The following is a 27,344-nucleotide window of genomic DNA, read 5'->3' on the forward strand; positions in this document are numbered from 1 at the left end:
AGGCTAGCTGTGGAGTATCAGTTACCGTGGCAACAGGGTGAGATGAGAAATGTGAGCCCTGAACTCTTATTCGTTTAAACCAAATGTAAAAGCAAAAGCATGACTTTATTATAACATGATGAGGATGGTGTCATTGAAGGTTTGCACTGAAGGGGGCGTGTCTTCTATATGGTTTGACGAATGCACCGACAGTTTTGAGGCGAGACAACTGGAGTTTCAAGCTTTGACCTTTGACCCCACCTCTTCCTCTGCCAGTGGAGAAACACTTGAAGATGACCATCCTCATGTCCAGACCCTCTTGGATCCAAATCTTGTTCATAATACAGATCACCTGCAGAGTCAGCATGTCCTGCCGAAGGTCGTCTCCACTCTGGACAACACAAACAGGATGAAGACCAGGAAGTGTGAGAAAACATTTCACAGTAAAATACTTAGAGTCCTTTTCTCCAGATGACCTTCCTGAACCATCAGCAATGATTTCTTCATCTTTATCATCGACCTGTCTCTTAGATCTCAACCAGGCTGCTGGAGGAAGTCCTTTCTTTAGGAGGAAGTCTTTCCTCCACTTCTCTACTCAATCCCTCTCTATGAACCACAGTCCTGTAATCAAACCTCTTATTAACAAACATACTCTTGAGCCAGGCATTCACGCCAACTACAGACCTTTATCTTTACACTCAGTACATGAAATATCACATACATGTGGCACTGTCCATAGGGGACTCGGCTTGGGAGGGGGGGCGGTTAAAGTCCCCTCTGGACCAAAAAGTGTGGACTGCAGCAGGCAGCTGAAGAGTTGCGAGTATGCCTCCAGGGCACTGGCTGCCCTGCAGTGCCGTTTCCGGTGCATGTGTGTGTGTGTGTGTAAGAGGGGGGTGCAATTTCAGATGTGTGTGATGTGCATTGTGTGAAACATTGTGTGTAAAAGCATGTATGGAAACATGTGTGTGGGAACTGCCAGACATGTAAAGCGCATGTACCTGAACCTACATTCCTCTGACTGCTGGATAATAAAAGGGTGTTGTTCTTCTTCACTGCTGGACGTGAGCGCTCTGGCCCCCGCACAGTCAGACACTGAGCTTTGTACCTTGAAGATGACGTTGATGTTGTCCCCCTGCAGGTCCAGGTTTTGGAAGGACAGCTTCAGAGGAACGGCATTCGAGTTGAAGAAGGAGCACAACTGATCCAAGAGAGAGAAGAGGAGAAGAATGAGGGCAGAGAAGAGTGGAGGAGGTTCTTAGATAACCAGAGTAGAGCAGTAACTACCCCCCATACATGTATACAGACATACTGTATACATGTATGATGATGTTCACTTCAGGGAACCTGGAAGTCCCCTAAATCATCTCTGGGTCAGAGTGTCCTTCCCTCACAGTGACATCATATCAATCCTCACGTTTTATTGGTGGCTGTGTCTCCATGGTTACCTGGATGTTGATGCCTGTGATGATCATGGCTGGGCTCAGAGGAAGACGACAGCTGCTGTTCACCGAGAAAAACTGATTCATGTCCACCAACGAGTCCTTCAGGACGGCCTGCAGACATGATGACATCATCGTGTGCAAACATCAACAGCATTCTTAGAAATGTTTTTACATAATACAATAAAATAATGATTTGAAACTGGATTGGTTGTAAACCCTAACCCACCTGTCTGCTGGACGGTGCAGCGTCTCGCACTTTTTGAGCGACCTTGGCGAGGATGGAGACGAGCCAGCACTGCCGGTCAAACTCGTCCCTCAGTCCTTGTCCCACACAGCAGAGTAGAGCGGCCAGGAGGTGCTGATAACGTCCACTGAACTGACTGTCCTGCAGGGCGTCCTTCAGAAGCCTGAGGGGCAGACAGAGTTCAGACAGACCACCTGAGATCAGACTGAGACACACTGATACCAGCATACTAGAACTTTTGTGTGGAGACAATCATTGAGAAGACATTTGACAAACTGACCAGAAGAGAGCGTGAGCAACACGAACGTCCCTGATGCCTCTCCTCAACAGGAAACGGACCAGAGAACTGTCCAGGTAACACTCATACTTCAGAGCCTGAGACAGAGACAGAGAGTGAAAGGGAGAGAGAGTGAGACAGAGAGAGAGAGAGAGAGAGAGAGAGAGAGAGAGAGAGAGAGAGAGAGAGACACGGAGAGAGTGAGACATAGAAGAATAGGAGAGTGATATTGAGAGAGTGAGAGAGTGAGAGTGAGACTGGGAGCGAGTGAGAGTGAGACAGAGAGAAAGAAAGAGAGACGGAAAGAGACAGAGACAGACAGACAGAACTCAGTTTCAATGTACCTGAACCAACTGAGGCAGGAAGTCCAGCAGTTCTGAATCCGACATGGAGTCTAACCACTGAACAGCTGTCCTCCTCAACTCCTGGTCTGGAAACCTGAACACACACACACACACACACACACACACACACCCACACACACACACACACACACACACTCTGCAGTAACTCAGTAAAATCCTTTGTGAAATCATAAATGTGAGTGAAGGTGAAAGTGTTGAGTGAAGTTTATTGGATCATACGTTGCATGCAGGAGTCCCAGGGCATCCAGGGGAGTCAGGCAGGCCCACTGCCTCAGCAGGGCATAGAGCTCAGGGAGGCAGGCCCACTGCCAGCAGGGGGCGCTAGCCAGCACCAGGGGCAGAGCGGTGCTCTCTGCCTGACAGAAGGCCTTCTTCTCCCACAGCAGACGCTTGTCCTCCGCCGTCAACCTGCGCACAAACACCCGCTGTTACCAGGCAACCACCCGCTGTTGCCAAGCAACCACCCACTGTTACCAAGCAACCACACCTTTCCCTCTTTTTATTCTTCCTAAAACTTATCAGACCCAATCTAAACTATCCGCTCCTCTTTGCTGTATTTTCCTGGTGACAGGTTTGGGTTTGAATTGATTGACAGGTTGTGATGTTTTGTAGCTCATACAGACTTCAGCTGCATATCAGGGACACAAGTCATACACACATGTAGCACCATGAGCCAGCTGGCATGTAACCTCCTCAGCCTGTGTTCACTCACCGCCGTGCAGCTCTGCAGCTTCTCCAGGGAAGAGATAACACCTGAAGCCCCTGACAACCCTGAAGCCCCTGAAGCCCCTGAAGCACCTGAAGCACCTGAAGCACCTGACAACCCTGAAGCCCCTGAAGCCCCTGAAGCCCCTGAAGCACCTGAAGCACCTGAAGCCCCTGACAACCCTGAAGCCCCTGAAGCCCCTGAAGCCCCTGAAGCCCCTGAAGCACCTGAAGCACCTGACAACCCTGAAGCACCTGAAGCCCCTGAAGCACCTGAAGCACCTGAAGCCCCTGAAGCCCCTGAAGCACCTGAAGCCCCTGAAGCACCTGACAACCCTGAAGCCCCTGAAGCCCCTAAAGCCCCTGAAGCCCCTGAAGCACCTGAAGCCCCTGAAGCCCCTGAAGCCCCTGAAGCCCCTGACAACCCTAAAGCCCCCGAAGCACCTGAAGCCCCTGAAGCACCTGAAGCCCCCGAAGCCCCCGAAGCCGCTAAAGCACCTGAAGCCCCTGACAACCCTAAAGCCCCTGAAGCCCCTGAAGCCCCCGAAGCCCCTAAAGCACCTGAAGCCCCTGACAACCCTGAAGCCCTTGAAGCACCTGAAGCCCCTGACAACCCTGAAGCCCCTGAAGGACCTGAAGCCCCTGACAACCCTGAAGCCCCTGAAGCACCTGAAGCACCTGACAACCCTGAAGCCCTTGAAGCACCTGAAGCCCCTGACAACCCTGAAGCCCCTGAAGCCCCTGAAGCACCTGAAGCACCTGAAGCCCCTGACAACCCTGAAGCCCCTGACAACCCTGAAGCCCCTGAAGCACCTGAAGCCCCTGACAACCCTGAAGCCCCTGAAGCCCCTGACAACCCTGAAGCCCCTGAAGCACCTGAAGCCCCTGACAACCCTGAAGCCCCTGAAGCCCCCGAAGCACCCGAAGCCCCTGAAGCACCTGAAGCCCCTGACAACCCTGAAGCACCTGAAGCCCCTGAAGCCCCCGAAGCCCCTAAAGCACCTGAAGCCCCTGAAGCCCCTAAAGCCCCTGAAGCCCCTGAAGCACCTGAAGCACCTGACAACCCTGAAGCCCTTGAAGCACCTGAAGCCCCTGACAACCCTGAAGCCCTTGAAGCACCTGAAGCCCCTGACAACCCTAAAGCCCCTGATGCCCCTGAAGCCCCTGAAGCCCCCGAAGCCCCTGACAACCCTAAAGCCCCTGAAGCACCTGAAGCACCTGAAGCCCCTGACAACCCTAAAGCCCCTGAAGCCCCTGAAGCACCTGAAGCCCTTGAAGTACCTGAAGCACCGCTCTGGTTTTGTAAAGTTGTGTCTTTGGCTCTCAACAGAAACCACAGGAATGTTTCTACACCAAACTGGATCACAGAAAAGCATGTTTGTATGCGTGTGTCTAACCAGAAGAAGGCTTTCTTATGCAGGACGTCCTGGACCTGGATCTGGCTGATGGTGTCCAGCCTGCTGAAGTTGTACTGAGGACAGAAGTCAGCAGGCGGCGGCGTGCTGAACTGAACCTCAAACGATGATGTCGGAAAATCCACCTTTACAACAAACAACAGAGAAAGAGTCTGAAGTTCAGTCTGGATGGCACCGAAATCTAAATCTGATGTAGAGGACATGTTGGACCTCTAGTTACCATGGTAACTCTACTTTCTGTTTTCATCAGCTGAGCTCAGGTTGAGCTGAGTCATGTTTGTCTTCATGCTCTTAGTAGAACATGATGAGGCTCATTTCTCTGTTAGAGAGCAAACATGATGAAGATCTGCTCATCTTCATCACTGCGCTCACTCACTTCATTCATTGGACGCTCACCTGGAGGATGATGCTGTCTGGTTGGCTGAAGTTTGGAGAGCTAGATCGAGCATTTCCAGTTTTTCCCAGAGTCGAAGGCCACAAACCGAGCAACTTCCTGCCACACGTCAGCGCACTGCCAAACAAAAGGAGGGAGTAAAAACACACACACACACACACACACACACACACACAAAGAAAAGCAGCAGTGTGTCCCCACACATCCTGTCAGTCAGCTGAATAAGAACATAAACAAAGCCTGTGCTTGACCAGGCTGCACTTACACCCACAGGAAGCTCCTGCTGTTTAACTCCCTGCTCCATTTAATGTGAGGGCAGGATTATTATGTGGATCCTTTAGCTGTTTTACCATTGGGTTCACACTTATTATCACACACTTCTTGTTCTGGTGTGAAATGTGCTGACACACACACACACACACACACACACACAACAGCTGAAGTGAAGACCAACTGCCTGAAGTTGAAGAGTGGCATGGTGACCCAGCCCAGCATGTCCACACTGCGCCGCTGCTTCCCCTTCTCCTCCACGCCTCCAGGGGGCGGCAGAGCGCTCGCATACAGCATCACTGTCAGCTGAGACTCCCTGGGTAACTGGTTTATCTGCACTGGGAAACACACCCTGAGAAAGAGAGAGAGAGAGAGAGAGAGAGGGAGAGAGAGAGGGAGAGAGACAGAGAGAGAGAGAGAGAGGGAGAGAGAGAGAGGGAGAGAGAGAGACAGAGAGAGAGAGGGAGAGGGAGAGAGACAGGGAGAGAGAGACAGAGAGAGAGACAGAGAGAGAGGGAGAGAGACAGGGAGAGAGAGACAGAGAGAGAGAGAGGGAGAGAGACAGAGAGAGAGAGAGAGAGAGAGAGACAGAGAGAGAGAGAGAGACAGAGAGAGAGAGAGAGGGAGAGAGACAGAGAGGGAGAGAGACAGAGAGAGAGAGACAGAGCAAGACACAAGGAGAGAGAGAGGCAGAGAGACAGAGAGAGAGAGACAGAGAGGCAGAGAGAAACAGAGAGGGAGACAGAGAAAGAGAGAGAGAGAGAGACAGAGAGAGACAGAAAGAAAGAGAAAGAGAGAAAGAGAGACAGAGACAGAGCGAGAGACAAGGAGAGACAGAGACAGAGAGTAGGACAGCAGGTGAGGAGGTTCAGGTTTGAATGTGTGTGTTCATGTGTGTGTTCATGTGTGTGTGTTGTTGGTCAGCGATGCTGTGATGTCATCAGGTCAGAGGGCGTACCTTTGGTCCCACACCACCAGGTGGAACAGGTATTTGCTGACAGCCTGCTTGCTGGTGTGCTGGGGGGCACAGAGCTCCGCCCCTCCATGAGTCAGAGAACAGGACAGGAAGAAACCCTCGTAGCTGACAGGAAGAAGCAGCAGAGATCCACCAATCAGAGAGCCCCTTCACATTGTGTTAGTATGTAGATCAACCCCAGGACAGGAAGTTACATAAATGAAGTATTCAGTATTGTCAGATTCCTTTCCCCCTGAGGATGAGCCGGTGTTCTCTCTGTGATGAGCACTGCAGCCTGTAGGGGGCGTGGTCTCACCTGGCAGCCCAGGTGATGGGGATGCGATGGGCGGCGTAGACGTTGAACGATAGCACGTTGTTGACCAGGCCGGCTTCCTGCACGGGCGGCGAGCTGCACAAACTCTGAGGCGTCGGGTGGAAGTTTGCATTAAACGTGCTGCAGTACAACTCCACCAGATCCAAGATGGCTGCCGTCAGCTTCTCCACCACTTTCTCTGTCAGATGAATCACAGGTCAACCAAAGGGTTAACAAGGCGGCTGGATGAGGCTCTGCGGCGCTGAACACAGTGATGAGGAGCTGGTATACATGTAAACAACTTATCAGTCAACCCCGTGTGACGGACGTACCTCTGTTCTCTCGGACAGTCAGCACTGATGCATCCTGGGACGGCAAAGACAACATGAAAGAAGAAGGTGGTTAGAAGAGACATGTGGTCATTTCTCCGTTCAGCAGGCTGAGGCCTCGTTCACCTTCAGGACTTTGGGCTGCAGGCGACAGGGGCATGCTGGGAGCTGGCTGAGGGCAGAGGTCACGTCTGGGGTCTCCATGGCAGCCAAGGAGCTGCACAGAGCCTTCACTGATTGGACAAGACGTTCAACATGCAGCGGAAGCTCCACCTGCAGACAGAGAACAGAGAGTGAGTATATGTGTGTGTGTTTATATGTGTGTGTGTGTATGTGTGTGTGTGTGTATGTGTGTGTGTGTTACCTCTGACAGCAGGAAGGATTCCGCCTCATTGTGAAAAGTATCCAGCAGCAGTGTGAGCGCCTCCCTGTGGTCACACATGGTCACAACAGTTACGATGCATGCACGTGTGTGTGTTTATACATGTGTGTGTGTTTGTGTGTTTATACATGAGTGTGTTTGTGTGTTTATACATGTGTGTGTTTGTGTGTTTATACATGTGTGTGTTTGTGTGTTTATACATGTGTGTGTTTGTGTGTTTATACATGAGTGTGTTTGTGTGTTTATACATGTGTGTGTTTGTGTGTTTATACATGTGTGTGTTTGTGTGTTTATACATGTGTGTGTTTGTGTGTTTATACATGTGTGTGTTTGTGTGTTTATACATGTGTGTGTGTTTGTGTGTTTATACATGTGTGTGTTTGTGTACTTGTTTTCCTTACGGTGACATTGATGCAGCAGATCAGACCTTGTGTGTGTGTGTGTGTGTGTGTGTGTGTGTGTGTGTGAGAGCTTTAAAGGAAGTCAAGAGTCCAAAATGGAATGATGAATATAAAAGTTAAACCTTTCAGTGGTCAAAGTGTCAAACAGTAAATCAGTGAATCATCAGACTTGAAGTATTTAAGCTCCGCCTCTCACCTGGTGACGGTCTGTTTGATTGGTCGCTCCTGCAGCAGGATGCTGTGGTTCATGCTGGAGGGAGACTCGTCATCTTCTTCCTGTCAGACGGGCAGAAAACATTTAGCTCTTCTCTTTTCTCATGTGAGTGTGTGTGTGTGTGTGTGTGTGTGTGAGCGAGTGTGTGTGTGTACACACTGTGCGAGCCAGCTCTGTGCTGATGGATGTCCTCTTGGTGAGGACCAAGCGGACGTCCCAGTCAAACTTGAGACACTGCTGGACAAACTCCAACCCTCCCAGAGTGTGAGAGCTGAAGGAGACAAGAGGGGAAGGAAAGGATTCATTTAGACAACGAGGAGTCTTTACACCAAATACATTCACTCCTCTAGTGACCAGAGGAGGAGGGAAGCTGCTGCTGACCTTTGACCTGCTCCTGTTCTGACAAGACTCTGGTGGAGCTACAAAGGAGCAAGAGCAGAGTACAGGGGCAGAGAGAGTGAGAGTGAGAGTGAGAGTGAGAGTGAGAGAGAGAGAGAGAGACAAAGAGAGAGACAGAGAGACAGAGAGAATGAAAGAGTGAGAGTGAGAGAGTGGGAGTGAGTGAGTGAGTGAGTGAGGGAGAGAGGGAGGGAGTGAGAGAGAGGAGAGAGTGAGAGTGAGGGAGTGAGAGGCTAACTCACTGTGGTGAAGTTACAAAGGAGTGTGGGCAGAGTACAGAGTCGTCCACAGGCAAGGCAGCACCAAACGCAGACTCTTTGTTTGATGGTGACGTCATACGTCTGCTGCTTAGTAACGATACAACATCGTCCATCATTCTGCTCCATCAAGTCCAGCAAACTGTGTGACTTGCTGCAACACGCGTGACCGTCACGTGTTCATGCTACCTGAGGCAGTAAACTAAACCCTAACTACAGAGAGACAGACTTCAGGTCCTCACTTGTTCAGAAACTCGTCCTGGCCACAGACTTTCAGCAAGTAGTCGTCCACGCTCACGATGTCCAGGTCGTCCTGAGTGTAGCAGAGCGTCTGGTAGATCAGCAGGTCCACAGTGGACGAGCCTGAGAGACACAAGAGAGCAAACTCAGCGTCTTCACGTCTCCGAGTCTCCACCACAACCTGCTGAGCTCATTTCAACTTAAACAACATCCATGGGTGTTGTGAGAGAAACAGAGAGAGAAACACCTTTATTGATCCCTGAGGGCTCTCATGATAGGAGACTTTCCCTGCTTGACCATTTACTTTTACGCACTGAGATCGATGTTTGTATTCTGTGAGTCAGATCAAACCATGGTCACTTCCTGTGATGACATCGCATTAAAAGATTTACTGCCATTGAAACACTGGAACTTTTGTGAAGCAGGTAGGAAGTCATGAAGTCACACACACACACACACACACACACACACACACACACACACACACACACACACACACACACACACACACACACACACACACACACACACACACACACACACACACCGTCGCAGGTGAAGGTCAGAGGGTCTCTGAAGTGCTGGCTGATCACAGTGACCTTCACGCTGACCCCCAGGCCCTGGTGCAGCTCCTCTTGGCCCACTGAGGGAGACCAGATGAAGCCGGCGTTGTTGGAGCGCTCGCTGTGAGGATACGCCAGACGCAAGCTGCAGAGACACAGAGGGCAGCGTCACTCCCACCACTTCATCAGCTGAGGATGAAGATCTGAGACTGAAGGCTCTCAGTCCCCATGTTCCCTCACACGTTTCAGCTCTGATCATCTGAACACTTCATAAGAGCAGCATGACTGAACCAGGATCTTCATCATCTCTTCATCATCAGCTCACATGGAAACAAGACAGCAACTCAAATCCCAGATATTTGACTTAGAGTGAAACAATGAAGGTAACTGTGTGTGTGTGTGTGTGTGCGTGTGTGTGTGTGTGTGTGTGTGTGTGTGTGTGTGTGTGTGTGTGTGTGTGTGTGTTACTCACACATCCAGCATGTGGCAGAAGGCAGCCACCTCCTCGTCTCTCTCCTCAGACACCTGAAAGAGCTCGTAGCCAAATCCATTGATCCTGGAGCTGAGTGACACCTGTCAATCAGAGGACAGAAGCTCAGCCACCCACACACACACTCACACATACCTCACAACTCTTAACCCAGAAACCAGCTTTTATCACCCTGGACCTGGATGCAAACCAGGCGGGTCTAGCTGGTCACTGAGGGGCGGAGCCAAGGCTGCAGCATCACTGTGACCAGCTGTGTGTGAGTGTGTTCTTACCGGGTCTGCAGACACGCGCCGTTGGTTCTTGCTACTCTTCAGAACGGGCAGATAGGTCCTGGGAGGTACCTGGGGGGGGAGGGTCTTACTCCGAGCCACAGGCTTCCCTGATTGGTCCAAGTTGACCCTCAGACTACAAGGAGCTTGGCGCCTTCTGTTGAGTCTGGACAGCGAGTCGTTGATGTTGTCATAGTTCAGTTCCCCTGGAGTGGCTTTGGGCTGATCCACCTCTGGGGTGAACAGGTTGATGTCCCGGGGCGGCACGGAGCCACGAGGAGCAAGGAAGGGATGTTCTGCCCCTGAAGATGGAGGGATGGGGTTCCTGGGTGGCACGGCGGGAGGTATGTCATCAGGAAGTACGGGGAATCCTTTAGGAAACAATCCTGGTCCAGGTCCTTTAGAGTCCCCATAGCTTGAGCCTGAGTAATCCCCCGACTTGTTGAGCTCTAGACTGTCCAGTATGTACAGGGACTCTTCTACGTAGCCCCCCTGAGGATCGGCTCTCGCCAGCATCGAGTGTGTAGACTGAGAGCTCCCGGGCAGGTTCAGGGGGGAGTCAGACCCAGGAGACCCTCTTAGGAGGGTTCGTTCTGTGGTGCTGGGGATGGGCTGGCTGAGGCTTAGTTGGGGGCTTTCTATGGAGGGAACAGGGGGCTTGGGGACAGTCCGAGAGCTGGTCTGGATGGAGACTTGAGAGTCCGTCTGTGTGGTCCCACTGCTCCCCTTGTCCTGTCTGAGCCTGGACAGGGCATCGTACTCCATCTGCAGGGCTTCAGCCAGGACCAGCTCCTTCTGACTGAGACCCAGGGCCTCCAGACAACTCCAGCCCGTCTCATTGCTCTCCTTCTGGGTCTGAGCAGCCGACATGATGTCTCCACAGCAGGGAGGAAGCTAGGAGTTCAGGGAGAAACACTGCTAGATGGTCTCATGGAGCTGAGGACCAGGATCTGTGGAGAAGCAAACACAGTGACCAACACATGATGACTTCATGTGGACTACATGTGGGCCGGGTTTCTGTTTTTCTCCTCCATGTGCTCCTTAAACCTTTGGAGGTCCTCGGCACAACTAACCGTCAAAACAAAACGAAACTCTGTTCATGTCACTCCTACAAAATGTCATCACGACCTCTGACCTCTGTGGGTGTGTTCCTCTGTAAGTCTCAGTGTGTAGATGTTCTTCTTCTCTTCAGCTCTGTAGGTCTCTAACGGACCCTCATGGATTCATGTTGTTTTTTCTTCTACAGCACAAAGACAGAAGTTCTGCCCTCCACAATAAAAGCTCAACGTATCTCCTGGAGTCATTCAGTGAGCTGTGTGATGATGTCATGAGGCACACCTCCTCACATCTCTGTTCTTCTTCTACTGTTTGTCCTCAACCAGAAGTTACTATAAGATTGAGATCCATGACAACATACAGAGGGTTCAGGGTTAAAGGTCAACATGTTAGTCTGTATCTAAGCTTCTGTCTTCATGTAGAGGAGCTTTAGAGGCTCTGACACGTGATCATGGATCCATAAGGGTCCATTAGAGACCTGCAGACCTGAAGAGGAGAAGAAGAACATCTACACACAGACAGAGGAACATCTTCGTCCTCAGACAGATGGGATGACATCATGTGTTGAGTTCAGGAATGTAGTTTCATATTTTGCATTTCATCAACAGACCCACTTAATAAATGTTACTGTAAAAATGTTTTGGTCACCATAGAAACGAACAAAAACAGTGGAAATGTTGCTGTGAGATTTGAGTGATGAAGGTGTGATAACATCTGTACAGGAATGAGAACATCTGTACATGTAGAACGATTAATGACCCCATAGCTGTCAATCAAAAGCTCCCTCAGGTCATGTGACCCTGCACATAAACTACATCCATGTGAGGAAGACTCTCATGTCTAAACACGCGGGGCCGAGGGAGAGGAGGGTGACGGTCATACGTGTTAGTGTGAAGATCACACGCAGGCAATTTATAGCAAACATATTTGGCCTTGGTGGAGGTTTGGCACCCTGATGCTGGTCTGGACTAAAGACGCCTCCACAGACCTGCTGGTCCTGGTTCGGACTTGTTCTGTTGTTACTCAAGTCTGAAAGTGAGTAAGTCCCCAAATGTCCTCCAGCAGGACATCAGAGGACGAAGAGGAAAGAAGAGGAGGGAAAGAGCAGGAGGAGACCGGATGAGACCGGATGAGACGGGATGAGACACAGAGCAGATGTTTCCTCCATGTCAGGGACAGACATAAACACAGTGAGCAGTGATGATACATGAGACTGTGTGAGGACAGGACTGAGGACAGAGGACAGAGGACAGGAGGACAGATGACAAGAGGACAAGAGGACAAGAGACCAGAGGACAGGAGACAAGAGGACAAGAGTTCTGTCTCGCTTCCTGGGCCGCAGGTGAAGTTCGTTCTAGTTTAGTAGCGCATCAGTCATCGTAGTGTGATGATGTAAACAGAAGCTGAGAACAAAAAGCTTCACATCAGAAAGTTACAGCTTTAAATCCAGCGATGATTTAGAAAAGAAGCGACATCTGGTGTGTGTGTGTGTGTGTGTGTGTGTGTGTGTGTGTGTGTGTGTGTGTGTGTGAGCGCCGTTAGCTCGCCGCTAGCCGCCTGAAGCTAACCTCACCTGGCTCTGGTTGCCATTTTAAAAGCTTCACTTTCTGCCAAAATCCACATCGATGCCCATCAATGGTCGAGTTTAGAGGAAAGTGTTTCCGGTCGCAACTTTCTTCACATTCAGCCGCGGAGAGGAGAGACGAGCAGCCGGGAGCGAAGCGTGCTGACGGCTGGAACAATAAGCGGCTCCGTGCGGGGCTCCGGCTCCTCTCCGCCGGACACCGGACACATTAGCGGCGCTGCGTCAGCGGGGCTCGGTACCACCGGAACTATCGGTGTCAAGTTAGAAACAAACGCGACGCAACGTCCTGACACGGATTTCAAATTAAGATAGATGCGACAGACGAATATGTGCTTGATGCAGTGAAGATGATGAAGATGATGATGATGCTCCGTCAAAACACGGAGGAGTCCAGAGTTCACAGGGTCCACAGAGTCCACAGGGTCCACAGGGTCCACAGAGTCCACAGGGTCCACAGGGTCCAGAACGACGCCAAGACCGCAGCCCGATGACTCTTATTCTCCTGCCACCTGCTGTCTGACAGGAGCACTGCACCTGCTAGAGGGCCCACAGCAGAGCAGCAACCCAGAGCAGCAAAGGAGGAGGAGCGATAATATAAATATATAATATAAACAAGCCACAAACTAACCTCTGTCTGTCTGTCTGTCTGTCTGTCTGTCCCCCTCTCTCTCTCACCCTCTCTATCAGATTTAAGATTTAAGATTCTTTATTCTTGTCATTTTGCATGCAATTCACAGCAATTACACACAATTGAAATTTATCTTGCACCCCCTCATATCACACACACACAAACACACGCATCACAGAGGGGGTGCAGGGCAGCCATTCTTCGGCGCCCGTGGAGCAGTTGGGGGTTCGGTGCCTTGCTCAGGGGCACCTCAGTTTTGACTTTCTGCTGGTAAGACCAGACGGACTGAATCCTCATGGTGATACAGACCAGGTATTATATGAGATGCTGACTGGCAGAATGAGCTCAGAAGAACAAGAACTATGCAGACAGAGTTGCCGTGTTTCTCATCAGCTTGATTGATAAATGAATCTTTATTTATCTTTATTTATCCGCTACATCCCCCCCCCCCCCCTAAGTTTAGAATCACATCTTCCTCCTCATCACATCATGATTCATGTTTACTGTCACCATTGTGACTCCACCCCTCCCCTGTAACTCCTCCCCTTCCTCTAACCCATACAGCCCAGTTTGCAGCAGGGCACCTGGCAACAGATGGCCATCTTGTTGCCGTGGGAGACGACCTCGACCTCCATCATGTCCTCCAGACTGTCATCAGGGTCGTGGCCATCGCTCTGAGCTTCCACCCACGCCGGCTGCTTCGCCTCCACCGACCAGAAGGAGATGCACACCTACGCAAGACAGAGGGGTCAAAGGTCACTCTAATGACGACTTAGCTCTCAGTTGTGTGCCCTGTGATGGGGCGTGTCTCTCAGGGCGTTTAACCTTCAGTTGCATGTCGCGCAGCATCGCCTCCAGTCCGGCGATGTGATTGGTCAGATCGGGGCTTGGCTCCTCCTCCAAGGAGAGCCACGGCATCTGGACAGAGGCCACTCGAGCGGCCACGCCCACCACACCGTCACTACTTCCTGAACAGAGGACAGACAGAGAGAGAGACGGGCAGGGAGCGAGACAGGATGTTAACATGCTACATGCTGCCTTATTTACATTGTCTGTTGTCCAAATCCCTTGATGGGGCGGAGCTTAACAGTGTGATGGCATCTCTCAGCGGCCCACCTGTGTTGACCAATGAGCGGCGGTCACAGCGTTGAGTCAGGGGAAACCGTCCAATCAGGTGACTGGCTTTCAGGAGGTCACACAGGAAGTTCTCCAGTGCAGACAGGAAGAGAACCCACAACCTCTCCGATGCCTCCCTGTCCTCCGGGACGCAGGGGGCGGAGTCACACTCTGACATCAGACGCATCAGACGTCTGGACAGACCTGGAATTTGATAAAACTGAAACTTTATCATGACTGTAAAAAACTGAAACAACCTGAAACCAAAGAAGTCCAGATGTTTGGTACCTGTACAGATGCGATGGGCCAGCATTCTTGTCTCGTTCATTTCGTCCCGCAGGAAGCCACCGTCTGCTGAGCTGCCCAGCGACGCTGCCAGCTGTTGGAAACAGGAAGTGACCCTGCTGAGTGCCTCCTGAGCGCGCTCACACTCCCCCTGCTGCCTCCGCCGAGACGCTAACTCGTCCACCGAGCGACGCCACCGACTCATGGAGCTAGGAGAGAGGAGGGAAGGAAGGGAGGGAGGGGAAAGATGAGGAGGGATGAAAGGAGAAAACAAAGGTAAGGAGCAAAACCCCTTTCAAAGTAAAAGTTATAAAGCAAAATGCAAACAAGTTTCATTAACGTGGAGGAAGACGATCAAACAGATGTGCACATTGTGGACCAGTTCAGTTTCAGAAGTGAGACAGGCAGCGCGTTAGACCAAGGGTTGATTGATATGTTGTGACCCTTAAAGGCTCAGGAGTCAGTCAACCAAAAATAAACAAATCGACGGCGGTAAAGTAACGACATCAGCACGTTTGACTGCAGTGTTATGAAGAGTTTATGTGAGTCTTTTCTTACCTGCAGATGATCAAACGTCCTTCAGCTTGTTTGTCGTGGAAGGATGAAGGTTTGTCAAATCTCCTCCTCCTCCTCAGGGACCTTCAACTTCTAATTAAAACCGACTCCAGCTGAGCCCTGTGCTCCTCCGGGTCTCCTCAGCACGCCGCGGGGGCGGGGCCTCTGTGTCCTGATGTTTGACCCCAGCAGTGCGTAAAACAATAAAGTTTATTCAAATAATTTCAGTTTTCTTTCTTTTCTCATCCTCCTTTATTTTGTTATTCTTTCTTTCTCCTTTACAGTCTGACTCACTTTAGGTAACCATAGCAACACTGATGCTTCACACTACTTTTGCTGTTAAACTAAGCTTACGGCGAGTTACAGTCTCACTCTGAAAATACCTTTGTTAGCCCGGTTGCCTACGGTAACCAGGTGGGTTACCTGGTCACTGTAGGCAACCAGGTTTAGATGAAGAGTAATGTAGCTGCACATCACACTTACAGGTCACGTATACAGAAACAGGCTCAGAGGAATTATGAGCTGAAGGTTGATTGATAAGTAGTGAGCCAAATTGGGAATCTGGCAAAAATTTATGCCAAAAAAACCTAAGTCAATCTGACCACATCATCATCATCATCATCATCATCATCTCCAACTAAAACCTTTTTCATGTTTGGGAAGAGGTGCAAGTCTGAGGGACAAATGAGGTCAAACTAGGTCAAAGCCACAATCATGCCTAGCAGCCACCAGCTGCTCTGACTCATTTCTGACCAATCAACCTGTTGCACATCACCAGATTTGGCTCTGCAACAATAAATAACTCAAGAAGAGAGTGTGATGATAGATATGCTGATTGATAAATTGTGAGCCTAGTGTAGTGGTTTTGTCTGAGCTAAATCTTTTTATTTCAGGCTTAGAACTTATCAATCTGCGCGTCTACAATCACTGCATTAACTCGCCTGTTAACACTTTCAGGGCCTCGTTTGTGTTTACAAATGAGTGTAAAGTCACAAATGTTCTAGAATCATAAAACAAAATGCACAGAAACTTTGTCTGCAATCAGTCATCTTTCATCAGCTGACTGAGGAACATGAGATGAGATGATGCTTTACTCCTTTGAGATTGGCCGGAAAATCACGTTTGACACAGAACGATTAAGGCGAAGCTTTCGGTCGGGATGGCAAGGGGCGGAGCCACAGCATCTCTGCTCAATGTCACAGAAATTCTTCACAGTTTGAACTGACACTTGGTCTTCCATGTGATGACATCATCATCATCTGGTCCTGCTCCGATTGGCTGTAGTTCAGGGTAATGCTGGTATTCAGATGGTGTGTGTGTGTGTGTGTGTGTGTGTGTGTGTGTGTGTGTGTTGCTCAGCGCTGACTTCCTTTGTTTTAGTGTCTTCACTGTTTTCAGACCTGAACAGACGAACCTCAGTCTGACCACTTTGTCATTATGAATCAGCACTTTGATCTAATGAAGTTGTTTCCATGACAACAGCAGCAGTGAATTTGATTGAACTTGAAGTCTTGAAAGGAGCGAATGGAACGATTCCCCCTAAACCCAGCGTGCGGCGGTCAGGGCAGCGCGTGGCGGCGGGCGGACAGCGTCTCCCTCAGCTCGTGGCACAGACACTGACAGAACCCGTACAGAACCAGCAGCAGCAGCGTGGAGGGAACCAGGCTGACCAGGGCCACGCCCAGCCACAGCTGACCAATCATCAGCAGGTAAATCCCCAGAGGCAGCGAGCTGAAATACACCTGAGAATCACAAGTCACCAGGTCACAAGTCAGCAAGTCACCAGGTCACATACTGTATTTCTATTGATCTTCATGCATGTGTGTGTGTGTGTGTGTGTGGACTGACCAGGCACAGCGCCCCCAGCAGGCAGCGAGGGAAGCTGCGTGACGTCCAGGCGTGACACTTGTGTGCCGGCAGGTTGCAGGGCAGCGAGTCCAGGCTGGGCGCTCGGTACACGCCCACCACGTTCAGCACGCTCAACGAGTCTGTGGACGGCGACTCGTCAGGGAGCTCCATGATGGTGATGACCAGACAATCTGAGGACCTGTTAGAAGACTTTTCCACTCCTCCTGCACAGATAAACACTCAGTGTTTGATTGATCGTCTTTATTGATTTGGTGTTCAGTTTGATTGAAATGTGTTTTACCACTTAAACTGTCAGGGCTCAGCACCACCTCCCCCCCTCCTCCTCCTCCTCCTCCTCCTCCTCCTCTCCCTCCTCCTCCTCCTCGCCGGGCGCGGTCTTGGCACGACAGCACAGCCAGGATGTGTTGGTCGTCCTCCATCAGCCACACCTGAGACCAGACACAGACATGAAGGTTTCCCCTGCAGGTGAAACTGAGGCAGCACAACCCAGGAGAGAGGAAGAGTCTCACCTCCTCATCAGGGACGTGGGTCTCATGGCGGCAGAACGGACAGCTGATCACGGTGGGCAGCGACTCTCCTGTCAACCAATCAGAGGACGGGAAGATGACACGACAACAGCAGAAACCAAGAATCATACGATCAGTTCTTCATCATCTGGGATGGCCTCCTCCTTTCCTCACCCACCTCCTCCGTTCCTCCTTCCTCCTCCCGTAGTGACTCACCCATGTCCACCATCTTCTTCAGACACTTGGCGCAGACTCTGTGCAGGCAGCTCAGCACTTTGGGTTTGCGGCTGCGGGCGTCGTATCGGTTGTAGCAGATTTTACACTCCAGCTCCTCCAGAGTGTAAACCAGAGACTGAGCCCAGGACTGAACCTGCACACCACACGTATGAAGGTCACATATGAAGGTCACGTGACCCCACAGAGCCAAAGGCAACACGCAGCCTCAGGATTTTATGGCGTAAATGTCTCTAAAACTGATATCTCTGGGGTCAAGTTCAGTCAGTGTAACAACACATCAGAGCCACCAGAGGGCAGCGATGATTCCCAAGTTAGAAGCTAAACCATCAGGCTGCTGGAAACGCAGAGAGAGATTTTGAATAACTGCAAAAAATAGCACAGGCGTGAAGATAGAGTAAGAATGTTGATGCTGCCTGAGCATGAATCTAAAGACTCACCTGACTCGACTCCGCCTCCTGGAGCTGGCTCATCCTGTCAGCTGTGAACTCCACCGGAACTGGGCGGAGCTTAACTCAAACTGATAAAGGTGGGTAGTGCTGACCAATCACCTACAGAAGGACAGAAGGAAGGAAGCATAGGTAGAAAGGAAGGAGATTTAGAAGGATGATACTAAAGGAAGGAAGCAAGGAAAGAAAGAAAGAAAGAGGAAAAAGGAAAGAATGCGGAAATCAGCAGTTCACTTCACAGCCACAAGGTGGAGCAATAATCCCAGGTGACCGTATGAACGAACTTTGACCCCAGCATGTGGGCCGGAGGAGGCTGTAACGTGCGCTGTGGCCTGTGGGCAGTGCCTCTAAATGAGGTTACATAAGAGAGACTGCTGGGGGCGTGGCCAAGATGCTGTTGTTGCTATGGTAACAACATCACCTGTGAGAGGGAGACGAGTCCTATTTTCTTAAAGTGGCAGTAACAGAATTACTTTTCTGTCATAAATCAGACTGATGCTTTGAACTCCACACAGGGAATCAAACCTACAACCCTCTCACTGTAGTGCAGCGCCACCTGCTGCCCTGCTAAGAAGCAGAGGAGTAGCTCCTCCTTCTCTGCGCTGCATTGCATTGTGGGACAGCCGAGTCCTCAGAGGGACAGAAAACTGAGTGTGTTTGGGGACAAAGACGTTAAAATGACACACAGCTATCCTTTCAAAATAAAAGCCCAACGCATGAGGACGTGACCCTAACATGCACACTGATCACTGCTCACAGATGAATGAAGGATGAACACAGACCTTCTGTCTCCCGAGCCGCTGGTCGCAGTTGCTTGGTTGCAGTATTTCCGGTTGCTGGTTGAAGCATCGCTGCTCATCCGCGACGCGCGCCGCTAACGGCTGACAGGCTAACGGCTAACAGGCTGCTGCTTGTTGCTGTGGCTCTCCTCTTCCTCTTTCTCCTCCTCTTCCTCTTCCTCCTCACTGCGGCGCGCGATCAGTGGCAGCAGCACGGGTTTCTGTGGCAACGAGCAAGGTTACCTTGGTAACACTGACGGAAAACGAACCGCTGCCAACAAACATGAAACACACGTAGCGTGACGTCACATGACTGAAGCGACGTCAAATAATGATCAGAATAAGATCGAACATTTAGATGAAAGAACGATGAACACAAACCATCAGGGAGTAAATTGACGCAATCATCTTACTGATTTATGTTTTGACTTTGATATCATTTGACAAAACTGAATAAAATAGTGAAAATGTGAATCCAGCTCTTAAAACAGCGCTAACAAAAGAGGAGGTGAGAGGTTTTAATGTAAATATGATTCTCAGTTTTCCTGACAGTGTCTTGTAGTTAAATCATTTTAAAGAGAAACATTAGTGAAATATAACATAAATGACGTCATTTAGACTGAATCCTTATGTCGAAGAGGATTTGAAAATGTAAACTATACAGCAAAAACAAATCAAGGCAAACTATCGGTTTACTTAACAGCGTTTTTATTTCAATGGTATTTTGTTGTCTTCTGTTTGTTTTGTCTGTTCTTCACATTTTTTCAGTGTTTATTTGCTTTTCAATAAATTGGAATCCAAACACTTTTTTGGAAAGAAAACCAACCTCTTAAATTCGTGAGCAAACGCTTGATGAAGAGGAGGCTCCACTCAGCCACGTTCCTCTGCTGAGCTCAGCTGGCTCTTGCAGGCTCAGAAAAGCAGACAGATGTTCCTCTACCTCTCTAGGCTCTCCAGCAAACCCTGGGGAGACGTTGCCAGTCCAGATGGGACCTCTAATGTCCCCCTTGTGTCTGGGCTCTGTCCCCTGGTGTCCTTCTTCTTCGTCTCTGATCATGGAGTCACTGTTTGGTCTGAGGAGTCTCAGTAGATAAACATCTTCTCATCAGACTGCATGTTTGTCTTTTGTTGACATTTTGCTGCGTTTTAAACCTCCATAGTTTCCTAATGTGATCTGGTCAGCGGAACTGTAATTACCGGAAGTGAAGGTGGGGAGCCCTTGTGCTGCGACGCCCTGCCCGAGTCGTCACTTCCTGTATTCTTCCATAAAGACGGGCAGGCGGATCCTCCGCCGCTCCAATTTTTTGCTTCGTTTCGGTGAATCCGCGCGCATCGGAGCCATCGGAGCTGCAGACATGGTGAGCGCCGCGCGGGAGAGGCGTCGCGCGCTGCCCGCCGCACACACACACACGCATTTCACGTCGATGGTTCAGTAAAATGTTTTTATGTGATGGCGGAACTTTGAGCGGGACGTTTGGCGCTCACGGTCACATTCTGCTTTAATGTCGTTAAACGTTTTTACAGAAGCAAAGACAAACAAAAAACGACGAAAGAGGTTAAATATAAAAGTGATAAAGCAGCAGAGAGACGCGTGAAGTCCACACAGGTCTCTTAGCTTAGCTCGGAAGCTAACTAACCGGCAGACTAACTACACAGGCGCTTTGTCTCTGTGCCGCTTCAGTGTCGCACTAATGTGACGTCACACACTGTTGGTTTGTTTCGACATTGATCTTGTGTGTGTGTGTCTGTGTTAGACGGTGGGAAAGAGCAGCAAGATGCTGCAGCACATCGACTTCAGGATGAGGTGCATCCTGCAGGACGGACGCATCTTCATCGGGACCTTCAAAGCTTTCGATAAACACATGAACCTCATCCTGTGCGACTGCGACGAGTTCAGGAAGATCAAGTACGTTAGAGGGTCAAAGGTCATACAGTGGCGCCAGCCTTAAAGTGAAACAGTACTTTGTTGGTTTATGTGAGGTGTGATGGCTTGTCTACTTCCTGTTTGCCTGCAGGCCCAAGAACTCCAAGCAGCCTGAGCGAGAGGAGAAGAGGGTCCTGGGATTGGTCCTGCTCAGGGGGGAGAACCTGGTTTCTATGACGGTGGAGGGCCCGCCCCCAAAAGATGTAAGTAACCTTGACTCAACCCAGCCTGGTCTGCAGGTTGAGCATCATTCACCTCACATCACCAAAGCAAAGCCACTGAATGGGGGCAGCTCTCCTCTTCTTAGTGCGACTCGATCAGATCCGATCCAGTTTGTTCTGTTAAATGTTTGTCTTAAGTTTACATGACATCATCACTCTGCAGATGTGATGTCACACAAACCTCAACAATAATGTTCATGTGAGCCATAAAGACCTGTCTGTCTCTCCTCTCTGATAGACGGGTATCGCTCGTGTCCCCTTGGCGGGCGTGGCCGGAGGTCCAGGTGTGGGCCGTGCTGCGGGTCGCGGCGTTCCAGCCGGAGCTCCGATGCCACAGGCTCCTGCTGGATTGGCCGGTCCTGTAAGAGGAGTAGGCGGACCCTCACAGCAGGTAACTACAGCAACGTGACTTTCTCCAAGTGACCAAAGCAACATGTGGCGTGTGGTGTAACAGGGGTGTGTTTGTCAGGTGATGACGCCACAGGGCAGAGGCACGGTGGCTGCAGCAGCAGCTGGAGCCAGCATCGCAGGAGCTCCTACACAGTATCCTCCTGGACGAGGAGCCCCGCCCCCAATGGCCCGTGGAGCCCCTCCCCCAGGTCAGAGAGGCTTATTTTATAGATCCTTGAGTCTTGTTTTTGTCTGCTGCTTGGTTAAACTAATGACCCCGCCCCTCCCCATCAACAGGGATGATGGGTCCCCCTCCTGGCATGCGGCCCCCTATGGGGCCTCCACTCGGGATGCCCCCAGGCCGGGGCGCACCGATGGGGATGCCACCCCCAGGAATGAGACCGCCACCCCCAGGCATGAGAGGTGAGACTGTTACCATGGAAACTAATGCACTCACCTGTGCAGTGTTGCTGTCAAAGTTTTAGCTGACTGCTGTATCGTTTCAGGCCCACCCCCTCCTGGGATGAGACCGCCCCCTCGCCCCTGAAGGAGAGGAAGCTCCGCCCTCTGCAGCCTCAGCTGGTGTATAGTTTGTTTCTGAATTTTGTACCTCAATTTGTTTTTAATTGTTTTACTAATAAAATGTTCAATGACTTGTTCTGTTCAGTTGCTATGGAAACCTTCAATAAAGAACAGCCAATCATCTGACATGTAAATTATTATCAGCGTACGCAGAATTCAAATGTTCTCCACTTAGGATCATCCGTTCAACAGGATGACATTAAAGTTATGTAGCATGCTAATGAACCGTTACAAGCCACGCCCCCTTGGGAAGGTGTCTGAATTATTTTAAAGCAATCCTAAGCTTCTACCACTTGATCCTCTGAGCTACAAGAGCAGACAAACCGGTTCCTGCTGTGATTGGGCACCAAAGTTTGTTTGCCCTTTGAGTTGGATGGAAGCTCTAATCCTGACCGCAGCCTTGTTTACAACAGCTGGAAGTAGATCTAAACCTAAGCTTCAACATCTGCTGCTCTGAACCAGGCTAGCCGTTACCGTGGCAAATCAGAAGTGAGTCAGCCTATGACATCGACTGGAGCTTTGGCAAATCTGACTGCGCCCCTAATCGTGCTTCATAGTCCAATCAGTGACAGACCATCAGCTGTAGAAGTTGCCATGTTGTCAGACAGATGAGAGGAAAGGAACTTGACAAAGATATTGAGTCGCTGATTAATCCCCACTAGTGAGGTGCAAGTGACAACCAATCCCATTCACAGTGGGTTGGATGAGCCAATAGAAGCTCACGTGAAACAAGCAGCAACACTGAGCTGTTGCTTCACGGGCTGAGCCCATCTGGAGCTCACTTTCAGACAAATGATGTGAACTACAGTTTGAAACATCAAGAGACCAAACTAAATGACTGGATGTTGAGCAACAGAGTTCATGGGTCCATAAGGGCCCAATCAGAGACCTCCACACCAAAAGAAGCACAAACATCTAGCCAATGAGACGTGAAGTGGATTAAGATCAGGAGCTTTAGTAGTCGCCTACATCAAACATTGTCCCTCAGAGCAGCAATCAGCTGAATCATCTCAGAACATCTCACACACAAAGTCCTCCAGTAATGAAGATGACAAGATTTTACTGAGCAGAAGAAAATGAGTTTAGACACAGCTGAGTCACTGGCTGCCATGGAGACAAGTGTCTGTCAGTCTACTGGTCAGCAGGGGCGGTTGATTCTGGGCCTTCCTGGCTCGGACCTGACATCTGCACAAAGAGCTCCCTCAGCTCTGTGATGTCATCATCGAAGGGCGGCACGGTCGGCACCGCCCGCTGCTCGCGTTCCTCAATGTAGTCCCACAGACGGACGCTGTTCATAAACTACACACACACACACAAACACACGGGCTGAAGATCTGTCTGGACCAACATAATGAAGCTCCACCAAACAACACGAGCAAAGAGGTTCTCACCCGAACGTTCCCCTCAGAGCTGAGCTGTTTCCTCGTTGGCTCCGGCGCTGCTCGACTTCCATCAGGAAAAGCGTGAAGGTACAAACAACGATCTGCAAACGGACACGAACCACGACCCTGTGCAAAGTACTTACAGGACTTCTTACTGCAGAGAGAGAGTAAGAGAGACAGACAGTCAGCGAGACAGAGATACAGACACAGTCAGAGAGAGAGAGACAGTCAGAGAGACAGACAGCCACATGTAGACTCACCTGACTCCACACTTGAAGAGCTCTATGAGACGGTTTTTTTCATCCTGATCCTCCACCCAGGACACAGAGGGAATAACAAACTCTGACACAACCCTGCACTCTGGACAAGACCTGCAGACAGACAGGTCAGAGAGAGACAGACAGGTCAGAGAGAGACAGACAGGTCAGAGAGACAGACAGGTCAGCAGGCGGGTTCCTCCTACTTGATGATCTTGTTGCTGAACTGTTTGGTGCAGCGCCACTTTCTGATGCACGCCAGACAGAAGATGTGACAGCAGGACGACAGGATGCCAAACCTTCGATCGGACGGATTGGCCTTCTGCACCACGACCTCCATACAGATGGAACACACCTGGAACAGCAGCAGTATAAACACGGAGCAGCAGGGACACACACACTGACTGAGCCTCACACTGACTCACCTTGTCCTGACTGAGCTGAGCAGCAAAAGCTCTGTCCATGTCTGCCTCAAACGCCAACAGACACATCTGCACACAGACAGACAGACAGACAGACAGACAGACAGACACAGACACTTTTAGATTTGACAGGAAAATTAAATGTGAGGAAATGTAGTCTGTGTGTGTGTGTGTGTGTGTGTGTGTGTGTGTGTGTGTGTGTGTGTGTGTGGGGTGGGGGGGGGGGGGGGGCACTCTAAACCCTTACTGAGCTAAGATCAATCAATCTATTTGTCTATCTATCGTGTTTACAGTCTTTACACAGGCACACCAAGGTGTGTGTGTGTGTGTGTTGTCCTCTGTCATGATTCTATGTGAAGTGTGACTGACACATTCATGTCAGACACTTTAAATAAAGATCAGATTTGTCTTTATGTTGTTGAATGTGAGCTGTGATCAATACCTCAGACTGATCATTCATCTGATCCGTAATGAACCTGTATCTCCTCAGAGAGATGAAGCTGGTCTATCTAAACCTCTTAGCCCCGCCTCCAGGCCCCGCCTCATATAGGTTCACCTTGTTATGCAGGCTCCTCTGCTCCAGGTCATGGGGGTGCAGAACCTGCAGCCCACATACATCACACTGGTCGCCGTGGAGATACAGACACTTTTCCTCGTAGTGACAGTGGCCCACAGCAGCGTACGGACACAGCTGCGGGACGTGGTGGTAAGCCCCGCCCACTGAAACAGCTACAGCCAAAATACAAGTACAGACAAGCAGGCGGAGAATTGATTCAGTCACCTGGAACACCTGATCACACTCAGATCAATATGAGTGATCGCCAACACAGAATAATTCATATTTGTGAAGAAAAGGAAAGCAGGAATTAAAACAGGATTCCTTCTCTCCTGAAGCTGGAGCGTTGCTATGGGACACGTCCTTATGGATCCATCCTCAGATTAGAGCTGATGAAGACGCTCACCTGCTTCCTGTGAAGAATCCAGACCAGAACGGATGGCATCCACGTACGAATGAGGAGGGACCTCTGACATCAGACCAGAGGAAACATCACTACACACACTGTCCACACCAAGGACTACAGAGAGAGAGAGAGAGAGAGAGAGAGAGAGAGAGAGAGGAGAGAGAGAGAGAGGGAGAGAGAGAGAGAGAGAGAGAGAGGGGCAGAGAGAGAGAGAGAGAGAGAGAGAGAGAGAGAGAGAGAGAGAGAGAGAGGGAGAGAGAAGAGAGAGAGAGAGAGAGAGGGGGCAGAGAGAGAGAGAGAGAGAGAGAGGGGCAGAGAGGGGCAGAGAGAGAGAGAGAGAGAGAGAGAGAGAGAGAGGGGCAGAGAGAGAGAGAGAGAGAGAGAGGGGCAGAGAGGGGCAGAGAGAGAGAGAGAGAGAGAGAGAGGGCAGAGAGAGAGAGAGAGAGAGAGAGTGAGAGAGAGAGAGAGAGAGAGAGGGGCAGAGAGGGGCAGAGAGAGAGAGAGAGGGGCAGAGAGAGAGAGAGAGAGAGACAGACAGACAGACAGACAGACAGACAGACAGACAGACAGACAGAGAGAGGGGGGGAGAGGGGGAGAGGAGAGACAGAGAGAGAGAGACGGAGGGAGAGGGAGAGAGAGAGAGACAGACAGACAGAGAGAGAGAGACAGATTTTTTAAACATGTTGTAATCATGTAGTTTTTATTTTTTTATTTTTGTTTGATATTTAGAACTAAACAGGATTTAAAGTCTTAGATGAAGAAATTGTGTGTTGATGATGAAGATGATGAAGATGTGTCACAAAACAGCATTATTAGCATTATGAAGTTATGAAATGTTTGTGGGTGGAGCCAGACACACTGTATCATGATGCCAGTCACCTCTGTCCTTCAGCACCAGAGCCTTCCTCGCTCCTGCTTGGGCTGAAGCCCCGCCCCCCATGGCTGTAGCCATTCCAACAGCGAGCTCTTCCCCTGTAGCTCCGCCTCCCGCCTCCACTCTGCCTGACGGTTTCACGTGATCGTACCTGCAGACAAAAACACAGGAAGTGACTTCACTTCTTATAGAGGTGCTGCAATGTAGGCGGGGCTTTGTAAATGTAGGCGGGGCTTTGTACCTGCAGCGCCCCCCGTAGGCACACACGCCTCGCTGGTAGAAGCGACAAACGGTGGACGGCTTACTGCTGCTCAGGTCGTGAGAGAACAGACAGAGGTTACCCTGACGACACACACCGTGGAGGAAGTACCTACAACACACACACACACACACACACACACACACACACACACACACACACACACACACACAGGAGAGGACTGATTACAAATCAATGATTTCATTCTCCACTAACCTGGAGCACTGATGTTTACCTCAAGATGAAGATTACCTCACTAAGATACACTTACTGAGGATCAGGAGAGGAGAGGGGAGGAGGAGGAGGAGAGAGGAAGAGGAGAGGAGGAGGAGAGGAGAGAGGAAGAGGAGGAATAGAAAAGAGGAGGAAGAGGAGAGGGGAGGATCAAGAGGAAAGGAGGGGAAGAGGAGGGGGAAGAGGAGAGAAGGAAGAGGCGGAGGAGGGCAAGGAGGAGAAGAAAGAGGAGGAGAAGAGGAGTCTGAACTTCATTTTGGTCAAAATGTCCTGAGTACACCAGACAGAGAAGCTAATAGAAGCTATCATTGCACTACAGCAAAGAACGACAACGGAGCAAATAAAGACGAACACGAACACACACACACACACAAAACACACAACACACACAACACACGCACACCGAGAGAGAGAGAGAGAGAGAGAGAGAGAGAGAGAAGTTGTTGCTTTGTCACGTTTCTAGTTGCTTATTAAGAGCTGAAGCTAAAGGCTAACAACATCAACAATCGCTAGCGTTACACTGAGACAAAGACCAGATAGACAGGCACGCAGACAGACGGGGAGACAGGGAGGCAGACCGAGATACAGACGGACAGAGAAACAAGACAGGCAGACAGACCTGCAGGTGACGTCCTTCGTGCTCATCTTTAGCTTTGAGCTAAAACTCTACTGCTGTCAAGTTTGCAGCCTGGTGTCGCGCCCAAAGTCCGCCGGCTCACATCCTGAGCCACAACAGGAAAGGTCCGGATTCCAGAAAGAGATTTTTCTAAAAATGTCCGCATATTTTTTTTAGATCTAACCCTCTAACCGTACCTAATTAACTGGTGTTAATACGTACATTTTCTCCAAAATGTTTTTTTTTTTTAGGT

General features: G+C 50.2%; 5 protein-coding genes across 8 annotated transcripts in view; 1 reads left to right on the top strand and 4 right to left on the bottom strand.

The window, feature by feature from the left end:
* Positions 1-13,124, bottom strand: part of pik3c2b (phosphatidylinositol-4-phosphate 3-kinase, catalytic subunit type 2 beta) — a 19,321-nt gene extending 6,197 nt beyond the window's left edge. The window contains exons 1-22 of one of the 2 annotated variants that reach the window (XM_076137725.1): positions 12,536-13,124; positions 9,910-10,856; positions 9,620-9,720; positions 9,132-9,292; positions 8,587-8,707; positions 7,848-7,959; positions 7,671-7,750; positions 7,056-7,119; positions 6,818-6,964; positions 6,695-6,728; positions 6,366-6,561; positions 6,053-6,175; positions 5,279-5,446; positions 4,827-4,941; positions 4,413-4,555; positions 2,530-2,718; positions 2,290-2,383; positions 1,949-2,043; positions 1,651-1,831; positions 1,428-1,535; positions 1,088-1,180; positions 241-370 (exon numbers count right to left, since the gene is read on the bottom strand). In XM_076137725.1, coding sequence (XP_075993840.1) covers positions 241-370; positions 1,088-1,180; positions 1,428-1,535; positions 1,651-1,831; positions 1,949-2,043; positions 2,290-2,383; positions 2,530-2,718; positions 4,413-4,555; positions 4,827-4,941; positions 5,279-5,446; positions 6,053-6,175; positions 6,366-6,561; positions 6,695-6,728; positions 6,818-6,964; positions 7,056-7,119; positions 7,671-7,750; positions 7,848-7,959; positions 8,587-8,707; positions 9,132-9,292; positions 9,620-9,720; positions 9,910-10,776 — 3,322 coding nt within the window. In that variant the 5' untranslated portion in view covers positions 10,777-10,856; positions 12,536-13,124. The remainder of the gene's footprint in view (positions 1-240; positions 371-1,087; positions 1,181-1,427; positions 1,536-1,650; positions 1,832-1,948; positions 2,044-2,289; positions 2,384-2,529; positions 2,719-4,412; positions 4,556-4,826; positions 4,942-5,278; positions 5,447-6,052; positions 6,176-6,365; positions 6,562-6,694; positions 6,729-6,817; positions 6,965-7,055; positions 7,120-7,670; positions 7,751-7,847; positions 7,960-8,586; positions 8,708-9,131; positions 9,293-9,619; positions 9,721-9,909; positions 10,857-12,535) is intronic. The other variant, XM_076137727.1, reaches the window with a different exon arrangement.
* Positions 13,125-13,704: 580 nt separating this feature from the next.
* LOC142988524 (regulator of G-protein signaling 9-binding protein) lies at positions 13,705-14,862 on the bottom strand. The gene is made up of 4 exons (XM_076137731.1): positions 14,580-14,862; positions 14,292-14,495; positions 14,001-14,143; positions 13,705-13,906 (listed from the first exon to the last, which is right to left on the bottom strand). The coding sequence occupies exons 1-4, from the start codon at positions 14,779-14,781 to the stop codon at positions 13,727-13,729; spliced, it is 729 nt and encodes a 242-aa protein (XP_075993846.1). The 5' UTR covers positions 14,782-14,862; the 3' UTR covers positions 13,705-13,726.
* A 1,740-nt stretch (positions 14,863-16,602) lies between these two features.
* On the bottom strand, positions 16,603-20,235 carry LOC142988523 (E3 ubiquitin-protein ligase RNF182). 3 transcript variants are annotated; one of them, XM_076137730.1, is made up of 8 exons: positions 19,795-20,235; positions 18,972-19,189; positions 18,181-18,352; positions 17,723-17,876; positions 17,510-17,577; positions 17,281-17,428; positions 16,980-17,203; positions 16,603-16,873 (listed from the first exon to the last, which is right to left on the bottom strand). In XM_076137730.1, exons 3-8 carry the CDS (start codon positions 18,211-18,213, stop codon positions 16,691-16,693), a joined length of 810 nt encoding a protein of 269 aa, XP_075993845.1. In that variant the 5' UTR covers positions 18,214-18,352; positions 18,972-19,189; positions 19,795-20,235; the 3' UTR covers positions 16,603-16,690. The 3 variants fall into 3 exon arrangements, with proteins under 3 accessions (XP_075993845.1, XP_075993843.1, XP_075993844.1); XM_076137728.1 differs by having other exon boundaries at positions 18,972-19,239; XM_076137729.1 differs by lacking the exon at positions 19,795-20,235 and having other exon boundaries at positions 18,181-18,291; positions 18,972-19,741.
* Positions 20,195-22,208, top strand: snrpb (small nuclear ribonucleoprotein polypeptides B and B1). Its single transcript, XM_076137732.1, has 7 exons — positions 20,195-20,326; positions 20,723-20,874; positions 20,984-21,095; positions 21,352-21,504; positions 21,583-21,712; positions 21,801-21,926; positions 22,010-22,208. Exons 1-7 carry the CDS (start codon positions 20,324-20,326, stop codon positions 22,048-22,050), a joined length of 717 nt encoding a protein of 238 aa, XP_075993847.1. The 5' UTR covers positions 20,195-20,323; the 3' UTR covers positions 22,051-22,208.
* An 812-nt stretch (positions 22,209-23,020) lies between these two features.
* Positions 23,021-27,239, bottom strand: mkrn2 (makorin, ring finger protein, 2). Its single transcript, XM_076137740.1, has 10 exons — positions 27,095-27,239; positions 26,224-26,352; positions 25,988-26,133; positions 25,109-25,222; positions 24,703-24,875; positions 24,150-24,215; positions 23,931-24,079; positions 23,728-23,838; positions 23,477-23,621; positions 23,021-23,384 (listed from the first exon to the last, which is right to left on the bottom strand). Exons 1-10 carry the CDS (start codon positions 27,118-27,120, stop codon positions 23,217-23,219), a joined length of 1,227 nt encoding a protein of 408 aa, XP_075993855.1. The 5' UTR covers positions 27,121-27,239; the 3' UTR covers positions 23,021-23,216.
* Between the last annotated feature and the right edge of the window lie 105 nt (positions 27,240-27,344).

Source organism: Genypterus blacodes, unplaced genomic scaffold (genome assembly GCF_046128005.1).
Source record: "Genypterus blacodes isolate CSIRO-AG114 ecotype Tasmania unplaced genomic scaffold, CSIRO-AGI_Gbla_v1 ptg000333l_1, whole genome shotgun sequence".
In the NCBI taxonomy this organism is placed as follows: domain Eukaryota; kingdom Metazoa; phylum Chordata; class Actinopteri; order Ophidiiformes; family Ophidiidae; genus Genypterus; species Genypterus blacodes.